We start from the raw sequence: 15,889 nt of genomic DNA on the forward strand, positions 1-15,889 counted from the left end.
ATGCTATCCAAGTTGAACGTCAATTAATTGAAAAGTTTAATGATATGCCTGAGCATTCAAGTCCACTATTGTAGAATATACTAGTGGAATATATGTAGGCCACTATGAAGTTTGTGATAAATTGAAATAGTATTTTTATAACTCATAAGTGGTTAACAGTACACTGAACAGAAAACCACTCACTGATTCATAAACCACTGACAAAGAGTTATTTGACGAGAAACTAATTGATTGATAACTGCTGCATGATCCGGTGCACCGAGCAGTACTTAATCAACATCAAATAATTCTTGGAGAATCGATTACACACAAGAATATAGAATTCAGACTTCATGATAATTGTATTTTTATCCACATCATATGTAGGTTGCTTGATGCACATGCAATTACAGTACTTCTATAGAACTGTTCTTTGTTCACTGCGCGTTATAATTATTCCTTCTTAAATGCTGATTGATAAGTTAAATATCACTGATAACAAACAATTTTAGTAATGTATCATATTATTCTGTATCAGAACATTATCGACCACAGTTTTTGACTGACCGAAAAATGAAATCTAATTATTTTAAGTAACTCAAATTATGAGGAAAAAGATAGGTTTCCTAATTAAATTTGAAAATTTCATTCTATTTGTATTGAGTTCATAGTCAGTTTTTAGGATTAGTTGTGTTATAGATACTTCTTTTCAAGAGTATCAATCTTGATACTCGTATTTAAACGGTCCATTATGTAAGAAACCCCTGCAGTCTAGAATTGTCTTTTCAGACCAGCCTGCAAAAAGACGGACAAAAATTACTTTGATTTAGTGAGAATAAGGAGTTTGAAGTGCATTTGAAATCCATGCTCTGATGATAAAGATAAAAGGAAGAGAGACAAAATGAAAGAGATTGATTGATTGATTAATTGCCTTTATTAAGGTGGAGTTAGGACTCCAGGTCCTCTCTGCCACACAACCCTAGAATAAGAGAAAGAGAGAGAGAGAGTGAGAGTGAGAGAGTGATGCACCACCAATGATTATGAATCTTGATGTGTTGATTCATTTTCGAAAAATATCTATATGATAGCATTTTCATATTTTGTTCACTCAATAACAAGAACGTGGTTGGTAAGAGTCAATCAATGAACTATTTAATTCTCCAATTCCTGTTGTAACCAAGTGAGTGGGCGGAATGCAATTAGCCGTTAGTTGAGAGAGAATGGTCCTGGATAAATCGGAATGGGGAGATATCGGATATGACAGCAGCTTTCAGACATTTCTTTTTTATATGATAGCAGGCTCATGCTGTATGCTGTACGTCCGGTGGTTGAACCCGGACCTCCCAGTTCAAATCGGCACCCAGCCAGCCTACAGCTGATCTCTTGTCCAAATCAAACTGATTGAACAAGCCTAACGACAAGTTATAGGCTCATAGTGATAGCTAAGCCTATCAAAAACCTTTCTAGATCAATTTGATTGCTGTTAAGTCGATTCGGAGATTTGTATTTGTGTTCAACAATCGATAGAAAGAAAGTATGACCCCAAGCAGAATCAATAACTTTGGTCTCATTTTGTAAAAATTATGGTTTGATTAGCTCGACACATACAAAATTTCTTCGCATCATTTTCAAGATAATCTACAAGAATGTTATGATAGTATATAACAGTGAAAGACTAACACCCAGTTGCACAAAAGTCTGTTATTTTCAATCTTGATTAAATGCCACAAGAACCAATCAAAGAAGCCTTATTTTCAGAGAAAATTTTTCTGATTGGATCTCGTGGAATTTAATTGTGATAAGAATTTAACAAGCTTTTGTGCAACCGGGCCTTGGACAGTGAACGACAGTGAAGACTTATAAGAAAGATAGATCAGTCACACTTACAGAAAGATAAGTCACACTTATCATGCTTTCCAAGCCCACTCATATCCAATCACATATGATCAGTGATGACCACGGCCTGGAAAGGTGCATGCCACAAGTTATGTGATATGTCTCACCTTCACCCAACAAAAAAATATCGGATATGAGTGTGATCGGAACGCTGCATGATGAGTGTGGGTCGGGCTTAATAAGAATTCCGCTTATTTTCTAAATATCACTTCAATAAATGTATATTCAGACACAGTTTCACTCTCAATTCAAAAGCCATTTTCTGTGAAGATTGATATAGGATTTAAGAGCCATGCTTTGAGTTATTTCCCTATTGGAAAAAACATAATTTTTTCTCCCAAGTGACATGTTAAGCCCCGCATACACACATCAATTTTTGTTCGTACGGTATTTCGCCGTTCTTATGAATTTTATTAGATTGTACCGACGATTTGTTGTTTGTCAAGTTCCGTTTAATCTGATAGAATTCATAAGGACGCAAAATATCGTACGAACAAAAATCGATGTGTATGTGTGTGCGGGACTTTATTCATAAAACGAACAGTGCAATAGTGAATTAAGCATTGTGTTGTAATTATTGTATTTACTGAACACTCAAAGTACATATTAAAATCTACTGTACATGTACATATTTTTGAGATCAATGGAATACAGATACCAACACATAAATCGCTACAATCAATGAATAATCAAAACTCATATTCAATAAAATTATTCATAGCAACAAAAAACTGTTCCCATTAGAATCATTTCGTAGTAACTTACAGTAGCTGATTGAAATTCAATAAGAACTGTTAGCCTTTTTTTCATTCTTTCCACTCGTAATTCAAATTCTGTAACCGGTTAAGAGAGTAGCAGTAGCCGTTATTTTTCATTGAACACTGGCAACAGTTATTCTTGATGATGTTTGCGAGGGAGAAAGAAAGAGTGAGGGAGTCATGAGTGTTTCGATAATTGAATATCGTTTGGGCAAATACAGCGTCAAGGACTAAATGCGCCCACGGCATGCTTTAAAATTTGGAGCCCAGCTGGAGTCTGGAGAGAGCAACACGCGTGCCGCGCTCATCATCATCAGCAGCAGCAGAGCAGCGCAGTGCAGCGCGAGAAGAGGCCCTAACAGTACTTTAATAACATTTTAATTAAACACCCATAATTCGTCTGTTTTGGTCGGCGGCGCGGTGGCGGTCACTGAGCGTGCTCGCAACTCGCAAGCCGCAATGCCACTCATCCCGGTCATCACATGATCATCTATCAACGCTGCCAAACACGCTTCTGCGCACTTATCCATACAAACTGGCCGACTTACAATGTCGAGCTTCTGCTAGTGTTCCATTTATCAATAAGCACTGAAGACACACAGTATGATTATTGGGTATGTATGAATTATTATTCATAAATCATTCCTTTCTGAATTTTCCGGCTTTACGTTGTGATTGTTCTGTTTGTTTTTATTTATTATTCCAAAGAAAATAACCCAATACATAACCTATAAACTTGAGTGTTGATAGGAAATGACATTGGATAATACGGCAAGGCAAACATCCAAAAGGATCTCTTTGCCGATAAAACCCATAAGAATAAATGAAATAAATAAATTCTCCCAAAGATCAAGTTGTGGTTGTATTTGCAAATGAAAAACTTGCTAGAATAAATAGGAATATCTTCCTCCTAGAAATATCAAAGTAATTAAAAAAATATTTTTCACTTCTGTCACTGAGAAATACTCTGTCACTGTATTGTCTTTATGTTAGTTTCTTCTTAATCATAGAAATATATGTTCTATAGTGATATGTTTTCTCTGTAAATTTCATTCATTAATCCGCTTCCCATTCACTATATCATTGAGTATCTCGATTCATCGGTTCCATTGCTATTGCAAGAGTAACAACAATTCTTCACCTTTCAAACAAATGTATGTGGTGCTTCGTATTCGATCATTCCATACAGCCTAAAATAATCCACAGAACTTAGAAGCCCTCAGTTCAACAGCACTTTCCACTTCTCAGATCCTATAGAATCTGTGCTCATATTATTGAGAATAGATAACCTGTAACAGGAATGATAGTGGATGAATGCCTGAATTTAGACGACCAAGCCTATCTAGATGGTATTAGTAGAATAAATATTATTTTCATGGCACAAACTTAGCGCAGAATAGATTAAGTCGTCAAAACAGATTAGATTCACAGTGCCATGTGATGAGTTCAGTGACGATTTCAGAATGTATAATTGTATTTTGTTATGATGACCAGCCACTAGGTCGCCTCGAATCCCACATTCGAATGGCCAACAAGTCAACAAGCAGAATGCTGTTGTCATTATTGTTGGATAGAGTAGGCTTCTGTTTTAATCATTGTTAGATTTTCAGCATGTCATTGAGGAATGTGAACATGGCCAACAGTTTCCTGTATTGTATAGAGTGAGGATGACATATCTTGCTGGAAACAGTTGAATGTTCGGATTTCTCTTGTGCAAATGAAGAGGCAGCGACAGGTCCTCTGGACTAGAGAGACCTGTTCCTGAAGGCTAAATTTTTCACAGTGAATGAATCGGTATAACGACATGATGGCAAAGACATGACGGTTAATATCAGCTGCTGCTTCCAGGCCAGTTAAATATTGTAATTGGACGCTGAACTTTGACAACGACTATGCATGATATTGGAATTTTCAGGGAGCAACGACTTCACGGCAATCAACAAAATAAGGGACAACAAATTAGGAAGCGTATCGTCATCTGGTGGATCGTTAAGCACATCAACCAATCTCCTTCTCCATCGTCCAACATTCACTCTCTCACTCACATTCATTCTACTCCTCTTTTTTCAATCTCTGCCTCTTTAAAAACGACCAGGATCCAATTTAGGTAATCTTAGTTTGTTGTGACAGAACGATTCTTTTCCTTCTGCTATCTGATACTGTATTTTTCAAGGAATAATACTAATCTGTTTGTTGTCTTTCACAAGGTCCGCACACTTCTTTTGCTCTACAGATTGGGCAATTTATCACTTAATCCAGTGATTTATTCTGGAGAAAGCTGTTATTCTGCCATGCAGAATTGTTAAGACAAATTGGGCAGAAACGAATTCTTTTTCAATTCATTAATTTCCAAATAAAAACCTCATTTCATGTTGATCGTACCAATTTTAATGTCAACATCAACTGCTATACGCTCCACTGGTTATTAATTGGTTATGTTGCCTCTTTATATATTGGCATGATATTTGTTTCGAATAGTGTAGCTGTAAATTATGATCAGTATTTCAAGTTATTTATTGACACTTCTATGATTCACTGGTAATTGTTTCGAATTTGATATAATTCCTTCCATTTTTCAATATTGATATGAGTTTCGCCGTTATAAGATTCTTGAGAAGAATAAGCACTCGTAAAACTTGAATTGATAAAACTCAATATTCACGTGGAATCATGATAACTTGTTCATACTTCTAATAGACAAGATGTGTGAAATATTTATTAAAACAATACTTGATGTCGTTTGAATGGTTGCATTATTTTAGTTCGCTTCAAGATAAAGGTTGGTAATTGATATCATATTTATTGGAATTTATTATGCAAAGCATGCTTTTATTTAACATGGCTATTTTTCTGAATTTGGAACATAATGTTGTTATAAAACCGATTGGTATGTTGTACCTGTTACAGGAAATTCAGTGAATATCATCCTAAATATCCGACATAAGTTTCGAAAGTTCATTTGAGGTCATTGAGGAAGTTACAGGTGCACCAAAAACAGGTTGATTTTGCCTACAGATTAGCATTCCTCTATTCAGTGCACCTGTTCCTGTCTTTCATACACACTAGAAAAAATATCAACAAAAGTTGGTCCAATACACCTGTTATTGCATGCACTGCCTAAATACTGCCTTCTCCTCTCAGTCTTCTGTATAAAGTCTTCAGGTCCAGCTCTTGTTTATCCTGTATCGCTTTATGTGATAGACAATAATGTTTTACTTTCACCATGCCGTCAAAGAATATAAGTTATTCAACAGTTTTATGATAAGAGTCTTTAACGCACGAGTTAGATAGACATTTGAAAAACAGGTGGGCGAATCTTATCAGCTGATTCTGGCTTTATATCAATCCAAGACATTCTACTTATTCGAAGATGCGTACAGACTTATGTGCCACGACCATGTGAATTCCATTTTTCATCAGCTAACGCTATTTTTATAATATCTGTATGTGTACAGAAAGAGTTACATACAGATATTATAAGCATAACATCAGCTGATGAAAAGTGAAATGCGCTTATTCATGGCACATAAGTTTGTAAGCACTTTTCATCATTCATTTATTCCTTATAAATTACAAAAAAGATTAATAAACTATGCAATATAACTTACACTACAAGAATCAAATTGGTGTACAAAATCAAATATTAGGAACTGCTCTCCCAAAAAGCCATTATAGTAACTTAGAATATACAGCTCCAATATTCCAATGAAAGAGTATTATTTGATGGTTCAGCAGAGATTGAGTGAATCTCCATAATTCTGTTTAATCTTCTCTTCTTTTTCCATCACCATATTATGCTTTCTTGGCAAAATCTAATGTCTCTATTATGATGAATAGAATTGTACAATCTACTACAAAAACATAACAATTGAAGTCACTACATCAAATAACAGAGCTTATTATTTTTAACTCAAATTTATTTCACACACAAGTAGTAATCTACCTAGACTGTAACGTCGTCGATACATTCAATTTTTCAATCCAGAGATTAACATTCCATTTATCGATAAGCACATTTTTGCCCCTATTTGTGTTTTCTCCCTATTATAAATTTCTAATTCGCTCAAATGACTGTGAAACAGTCATAGCCTCAATCAAATTGAGCATTGAAACTTTATTCCCTATAATGTTATATCTCTGCTGTGCAACTGATAACGAATTTTTGAATTAACTATGAACAGCAGTTACATTATTTAATATAACTTAATAAGTTAGTAGTACTACGTCATAATGTTAGCAGCACAGATAAAGATACTTGTTACTCTATTTCTCATGCAAGATCTCTCCCCCATTCACAGTCTTCTTGGAATTCCATGCCATCTATATACTAACACTAGCAGGGCACCGTGCTTCGCCACGGTGATAAAATAAATAATATTATTTTTGTGAAACATTAATAATCCTAATTCCACCAGAAATGTTATGATCGTTTTTAAGATTAGGCCACAACTTGGCATGAAAATTATTGAGTCATTCGGATAATTAATTGATGTGTTGGAAGTGCTCTTTAGAATAGTAGTCTAATTGCAGAGAATTTTGTAGAATATTGGACAGGGCTTAAGAGTCAACCTCGACTTTATTCATTGGCAATTAATATTTACGGTTGATAGTTATCAAATTAGCAGTGATCATGTTATTTTTGATTTTGCTTGATGCAGTTGAAGAATAAATTCCAAATTAAGTTGATTCGGAATTCGATGACCTTGGTGATGGTATACATGGATCTCTTGCTTATTCTGGAATTTTTGGCATGGCCTGTCGCTTACTTTTCGTTTCACTTATCCAAAAGTGTAAAAGCAGCCAATCTACTGATTCTTTCTTCCGTGGAAGTCCATTCATACATAAGAGTGCATTCATAATAGTTAGTATAACATTTATTGTGGCTGATTTCTCATGTCCTAATTTTTATTTCTATCTAAATTGACTTGTGATCAATATCAATAGGTTGTCTTGTGTCATGTAATGACATCATGAAAGGAAATAGGAACAACTGATGGAATAATGGAATATAATTATGTTTTTATTTTCGATTTAGTTTTCAGCTGATTTTGAAACATGAAAATATCAGGCCCAGTAGCACAAAAGCCTGTTCAACTCCAATCAGGATTGAATTTCATGAGAATTAATCAAAGCAGGGTTTTTATTCAAGAGAAGGCTTCTTTGATTGGTTCTCGTGGTATTCAGTCTGGATTATGAATTAACAGATAGTGAAACTGGGTCTCTCAAGGCCATGGCTGAGACAAACATAGAGCAACAGAGGAACCAATACAACAGAAGCTGGAGAAATTAGTCACATTTCTATCACCTCACAATTAACATTACTTTCAACTATCATATGTTTGGAGAGATCGATTTTAAATTTCTTTTGCTATCATCCGGTCACTTTCTGAACCTATTCTTCCAGATGTTACATGAATACTGCAATGTTTTAAAATAAGGTCGCTAGTAACTCAACTACAGCTATTATAATCTTTTTCATTTGCTCACACTCTCTTACGTTTTCAACAGACTATAGGAAACTTTTTCCTGATCAGCTGCTACTTGAGGGACCAATAATCCTCTCTCATTGAACTTCAGCGAATTTTCCCAGAGTTGAGACCTGTCCCAAAATAATGTTTTTTGTCGCAAACCCATTATATTCCTGATTTAATCAAAATCGTTAGAGCCGTTTTCGAGATCCGTCCGACATACATACATACATACATATCCATAAACACACATATTCAAACAGAAATTGTGTTCTTAGTATAATTGACTTCAATGATTATGATCTCATTCAAAGACTTATTAGCTTATTTCACTTAATAATAACAGCTGGCATCAAAATCAAAAATGTCAAACATGATTGAAATTGAAACAGTAGCGATCATCAACATTATCATCTTCATCTGATCTGAAGTAACCAAAAAATAGTAAGATTCACATCAATTTTTCAGCATTGTTTGAATTGGAAGCACTGATGCTATTAATGAGGAATACTGACAGTCAACTATCTGTTATGCATATTCTCCAATATTTTTATCGAAAGCTACCTTCTATTTTCTTCGGTTAAACAATAAATGTTTGGGAATAATTGATTTATGGGTAAAGTGCCTTACTTCTATGGAAGTTATTCTTACATTAGGAAAATCAATAACAGCTGCAACGGCTATTTGGCCGTTTCAATGAAATAGCCTCTTTCTTTCGCCCAAGTTAAATTTTGGCCGAATTTCCTCAATCTTTGCAAACAGATTCCACAATGGATCTTCTGAAGTTTTAAAAATACCCTCCATACATCATACTGGATTATTAAAATTTCCTCGAAATTGTTTAAGCAGTTTTCGAAATCTGTCGGATATACAAACAAAATAAGTATTGATAGAATAGGATCAATTGATAGAAGCAGCCCCTGTCATAAAAGTTTGTTTTATGAAAAATAAAAATTACCTATACTCCCAGGAATAGCTATGATGGAAGCAGCAGTGCCCAATCAATTTGTTCTCGATAAATGCATTTTAACGAGTTCTTCAAAAGTAAAAATCAAGAATCCGGTAGAGAATAAAATAAGGAATCAAAATTCAAAAGAATAAATAAGTTTGAATTGAATAGAAGAAACGTGGATAATTATCCAATGTAATTTAATATAAAGGAACGAATTGGCTTATGTACGGGACAGGAACCGATGTTCTTCAACTTGGTGCCAACCTAATGAAGTCATCTCAACTTGATGCGAACCTGAAAAAAATTAATTTAGTTGCCAGTTAACAACTGTTTAGAAGAGGTACTCTCTCTTGATTATAGTTCTATAGTAACAAATGATATGGAAATTTCTATTATAATTAAGAGATTTGCAGAAGAAGAATATACATGCTGAAAGACGAACTTTAAACCCTTAAAAACCACACTTAGAGTTGAAATATTGCCAAGATATTCCTTAGAGAGCACCTAGGACGTATAAGGAAGCTATATTCCAAGTTTTGTTGCAATCCATCCAACTGACAATTTCCCTTCAGAACTAGTTCCTTATACAAGGAATTCACCAGTTATACACTCCAATATATGCAGTACCTCAGAAGTATGGATTTCAATCACTCTTATTTTCTCTCCTCACTTTATCAACATTATCAACATCATACTCACTGTTCAGTGTTTGTGGCAGGTTGAAGGCAGCCGGGTGGTGGCACTTCCAACTCCAGGTGTGGATCGACCACCTGCCCGCTGGCTGTCGTCTCCCGCGCGTCACGCTCGCCGCGCCGCGTCCCGGACGAGGAGACGGAATTTGCATTCGGCCGCCTCTGACGCGTGGCGAGCTCGCTCTTATCTGGACACGGCGTGCCGCCATCAGAGGCGGCTGGTGTCTCGTGACCACAGTCGTAGCCTGTCGAGATCGGCCACTGGAACAACGTCAACGGATTTCCACCAGTCGATAACAAGAAAATCTACTTAGCAACACACTTTGTATAACAACAGAAAATGATACACTCATTTGTTGAGTTTTGTTGTTGAAACTAATTCAAATTTATCAATGGATGGATTGCTCCAAGTTAATACACAACATTGCCGAAAATGTATTATCTATTGAAAATTGAAAATTGGAATTATCTTTATTCTTCTTCTTATGGAATACTAACAATACAGAATATACATATACAAAACTTGAAGAAGGTTCCTCACATGGGTAAAGCTTGTGTGCGAGGAACGAGCTCCCTACATTTACATATACTTAAATATACAATGATTGATATGACAATGATACAATACAATTGAAAAACAAAACAATTTCAACCAATAATAAGCATTAAACAATAACATATTTTCAAAACAAAAGAAACAGAGCAATAATAATTATTAATTACAAGATATATTACTTACAAACGTAAAATGATAATTAATGGTATTAGGATACTACAAAAAAATAATCCCAAAAGAGACATCCCAGACACACTCAAAATCCCTCAACACACCGTACACATTAAATTTCGTATTAATCCATTTGAACTTCCCTATTTCTATGTTTAATTTTCATTTTTATTCATATTCTATATTAATTTTTGATATTATTGTATACTTGCGTTCTTATCACACCACTTGAGCTCTATCGATCAGAATAAATTCACACGATTCACACTAAGTTTCCATTTGTTGACTATTTGCTTGAGTTGGCTTATTTTATTATTTACGGGATTTTTCATAAACTCTGGTAGCTTAGGGAGAAGCATATTGATTTTATAATGCGAGGATGTAGTTGTGAATGTTTTAAGCAGTCTAGGACTGATACCTGTGTTCAGAGCAGTTCTTGTTTGGTAATTGTGGCGGATATTAGTGAATAAAGAAGACTTGCTATAAAAAAAATATACAAAATCAGGGTTTTGACATAGAGTTGAGTAATGTTAAGAACTTGAAATTGGTTAAATAGTGTGTCTGTGGGATACTGTTGAGGCTGACGAATTGCAGTTTTCATGATAATTCCTTGCATGACTGATAAAGGGGAAAGTATAGTCTTATATGCACCACCCCAAGCAATAATTCCTTACAGCAATGTTGATTGGATATATGCGTAATAGAATATTCCAATCAACTCCAGCGTGAGAATCCGACTTAAAGAAGAAAAAATGTATATGAATTTTCTGAGTTTGCTCCTGATATACTGCACGTGTATAGACCACCTTAAACGGTTATCAAATATAACACCTAAATACTTGTAATAAGTTATAATAAAAGAAAGAATTGGCTTTTACTCGTACGGGATAGGAAATTCAAGAATGACGCATCATCACATGATCTGAATTACTGGACTGATTGAAGTGAAATCTAGCAAATTGATTCTTAATAATACCGAGGATGGTTATAGGCCTATTGAAATTCTGTTAGTTTTCAGTTTGTGATGGTTTTAAATAGAACCTGGCGGAGGACGGAATACCTGCTAGTCTATTATAATAACAGGTATTATTACAATAGTACGTAGAATATTTTCAGGATATGATTGTTACCATCTAATAATACTATAATTCTTTCAAAATTGAATAATCTTGAAATATTGGTATCCTCGACCATGAATATTGTTGGCAGTTGAAGTACCTAAACCACTATGTGGAAGATATATTATTCTTTAGTATATTCTCAATATTTTGTCTTGTAGACTCATGCAGCTTATGATATCATCATGAAATTAAAGAGATGCTCCTTGTGATTGTTCCATATCGAATGCTGCTAGGATACCACCGAATATTCAAGATACAATAGCAGTTACATTAGAATTAAAATAGCATATTATGCATATTATAAACTGTATTAAAATAGTGGTTGCCAATTTATTATTTGTTCCATTGATGGAATTTCAACTTAATTATCATTAAACTGTGCAGTCATTAGGATTATGAAATGTTGAATTGAAATTTGATGTTAATACAAGTTTTCATCAGATCTTTTTATCAATTGTAAGAAGATTGAAATTTATTTATTTATTCGTAGAAAGAATCACAAATCATATAAATATTATTAGGAAGGAACAACAGGCTTCAACATAATTCGAAAGCTTATTGTTGCTCTCTCTTTGTCGTTTACATATCTGAATCTGTGTCAGTTCTATCTATGTTCTCAATGACATGGATCATCGATGGTTCATATTTCTTGCTATGTTGAATTCCATAGACTCTTCTGATGAACGGTTTCAATATTCCTCCTCAGATCCAAATGATTGATATTTTCAGCAGCGAGGGACATTGAAAATGATTTTCATGTTGTTGGCTACCAAGTAAACTTCTATGATAGCCTACATGCTCGGGTGGACTTGAGTTTAATAATGCATTGTAGCGTGAATTTATTGAGCTGAGCAGCAGGTAAGCCTGAATTTGAAGCAGTGATCCAGTCGGCACCTGTTTCCTCCTTTACATAGGGGTGCCTGCACATCTTTTACACTCTTAACTACTCCAACAACAACATCTCTGATCCCTTGTTATCTGATGAACCATGTTCCTATGTTCGGAGTAGGCTTCTCCATCCACATGCATTGACAGAGATATTCGTTATCCGTTTGACAACTTTGTTTTGAAATCAAATAGCATAAAGAGGCAACGAGTTAAAAACTGGAACTGATACAATAGAAATTCATGATTTTAATGTAAATTCACTCTCATTCAAATTCACATAACTTTACTTGATAGGACAAAAATATATTATAAATGAGATGAAATTTATTGTTGCATACAATGATACAGATAATACAGGCAATGGATATCCAAGATGCAGATAATTTCATAATCATTCTATGAAAATCAAGAAGGGTATAATAATGTATAGGGATATTCCAAATTGAATCAAGCCAATGAGAATTTTCCATAGAAATTTCATGGGAAGATCATTGATTAATCTGAAAGCGATATGATGAACACATCAAAGAGATATATAGCATGCCTGCTGATATCTCGGTGACATCTATTCAACACGAAGTATTGGAATCTGGAAACAATCTAGCTATGTGTTGAGAAGAATGAATAAACAGGTGGAAGAGCCTGAAAGTGTTTCGGAGCAGATGATACCCAAAGTGTTTTAATTTGAATAGCCATCACATGAAGCTACTATGATTGACTAGTTGCTTTTGGTTAAGAAGTGACTCAAGTCTTCCTAGAAATCCGTTAAAGTCACCGAGGTGTGTCGAAGACTGGCGGGGAAATAAATTTTCCGGAGTGCGATTGGCGGGAAAACGCGCACTGGACGCTGACACGTGATTGGTGGAGCAGCTGTCCCGCGCCTGCGCGGTGGTGAGACGTGAGCAGAGCGGCCACAATCCAATCATCAGCCACCTGTGTGTGTGTGTGGCTTGCGTCACGCTCGCTTCACACGCAGCTACGCCACGCGTACTTGTCACGCCAACTTGCTCACAGGTTCACCTCAAAAACATGCCGGTGTTACTCCACCTACTCTATTCACAGGTTGAATTCATCATTTATTTGGTTTTGATCAGTTCTATACTCTAAACTCAACATATCTCTGCAGGGATGATCAGGTATAATCAGAACCTAATTTAGTAATGGGTTGTGTTTATCATGAAAATATGATATATGATGCAGAAATTCGATGAAATTTGAATTAAAATTCCTATTCCGATTACTCAGTTATTACAAGAGTATTCAATTGAAATGTGCATCACTATAATGATTATGAATACAGCTTTAGAATCAGACAACCTAATTGAATTCAGAAAGCTCCAATATTCTACAAACCATACTGCAAAAGAAAGAGAAGGGATGAGTGCCCCCACGTGGAATGTCTTGTATGATCAACATGAGAGCCTAGTTCGAAGAAATCTCAGGAAATAATGTTCAAGAGTAGAGTAAAATTAACCAAACAGTAAAATGTACCAGCAAAATAAAATAGCTAATACGATACCAGACTATCATAGTGGACAGGCAAGGATAGTATATTCATATACGATTATTGGTGGACAGGAACACTGTGAATAATTACTTGAATCAACTACAAATTAAAACTTCGAACTAATAAAATTACTGGGATATTTCAAAGTTTAGGTCATCTTCCTTTATCATATTATGATCGTTGACACTTTAAGGACAAAAAAGTGCTGAAAAACATGGGAAATATAAAGTATGCCTTGATGCTCATTTCACAATACTATAAACATTGTATCATTATAAACACTTTGATATAAGTTTCATCATTAAAACAAACATTGTTTACTGTTTCACGGAATCAGTTTTCAAAACTCCAACTCAAATTACTTCAAAGTTAATTTTTTCATAGAAAAACTAACTGGAGTCATAAGTTTTTCATTTGAACAATATAAGTTTTATCACTGGGAAATTACTGGATATTTATTGTTGTTTAAACAATAGAAGTAACTGCCTTCCTCGAAAGTTATTTCAAATTATTCCTGTTGAATCAATGGATAGGTAGCCAGGGAATTCCAAATTACTTTACTTTCAAAGACCTAAAGACGGAACATAGTCTGCATGGAGATGAAACAGTAGTCAAACACGTCAGTAATCTGAGGAATTTGTATTCAGAGAATGGGATGAAACTGCTGTTCACGGAAAGCATCCACTAAAAATCTCTTACTTCTAAAGTGAGATTGATCGTAAGCTGTGAATGAATGTGGTCATTTAGGAAGCAAACATGGTAAGCGGATGATTTACGATGAAATTATGCAGGTTGATTGTCAGGTTAATCAGCAAATGACGTAAAGCCACACCAGTCGCACGTCTCACGTCCAAAATCATAAAACAAACAATATTGATGATCCCCTGGAGAGAGAATTTCAGATTAGCATGATAAATCTAAACAAAAACCTCGATTTATATTGATATGAAGCTGCTGGTCAGTTCAATCTCCTTAGCACCTCAAGCCATTCTACATCCAGTAGCAGCAGAACTCTCTACTGGTTTATTATAATTAATTCTCTTGGATTGTAAGTTATGGATGGCGTTATTGAAGAGAGACGAGATCATCATTCACTTATCAAGAATAAAACTCCAAACTTTTGTTCAATCCATTGCAGACTATTCAGCTACCCAATATGTCTCTTCACAAAATCTGTAACATAGAATTTCGTGAAAAAAAATTAAAAAGGTAATTTTTGACTCGCTAAAGAATTGAATCAATGTTATAGTTTTTTTTATGTAGTTGAGAAGTTGATATTGTGGTAATTATCACAAAGTTATCGTGTTATAAAGCTATTTTAACTTTGAAGTTTACTCTTGTATTTAATTTTCATTTTGTCCACCCACATTGTATCATTCTGAAATGACTTTGAGATACCACCAGGGACTTTGAGATATTTCACAATGTCTCCCATTTTACTTGTATTTCAACATCTTCCATCAATATTGGTAAGTTTTCAAACACGAACTTGGAGAAATAGCATGATAATTCACAGTAGTAGCCAGAACATATTTCTGAACTAGTTCATCCCTTCAAGCTGAGGGTTACCGGTTGCTTGAAAGATGTGAGCTGTAATGGTCGTTACAGAAAACCGCACATGCATTACCAAATAAAAACGAGTGAGCACGTACTACAAGGTGCGACATTTCAAGCATGACAAAATGAACTGTGCACACAAGAGCGACATCGTACAATTAGACATGTGCGCGTCACCTGCCTCTACTCAGCCTACTTTCTGCATTGACTTGTGCCGGCTTTCATTATTATTAGCATGCTGTATGACTCTGTGCACAGCGTGCCGTCAGTTGGCCAAACAGGCACCAACCCAACCACCCTCACTATTTTCATTCGTGATTCATTTCAATTAGCTCGGTTTTCAA

The 15,889-nt window shown here is 35.0% G+C and overlaps 1 protein-coding gene across 1 annotated transcript in view; it reads left to right on the forward strand.

Annotated features, from left to right (window-relative positions):
• The window catches only part of LOC120350572, a 301,175-nt gene extending 291,130 nt beyond the window's left edge, over window positions 1-10,045 (forward strand). Inside the window, exon 3 of the mRNA XM_039424536.1 lies at window positions 9,772-10,045. Coding sequence (XP_039280470.1) covers window positions 9,772-10,042 — 271 coding nt within the window. The 3' untranslated portion in view covers window positions 10,043-10,045. The remainder of the gene's footprint in view (window positions 1-9,771) is intronic.
• The last annotated feature ends 5,844 nt before the right edge of the window (window positions 10,046-15,889 follow it).

The sequence above is a fragment of the Nilaparvata lugens genome, chromosome 3 (genome assembly GCF_014356525.2).
Source record: "Nilaparvata lugens isolate BPH chromosome 3, ASM1435652v1, whole genome shotgun sequence".
Taxonomy (NCBI): Eukaryota; Metazoa; Arthropoda; class Insecta; order Hemiptera; family Delphacidae; genus Nilaparvata; species Nilaparvata lugens.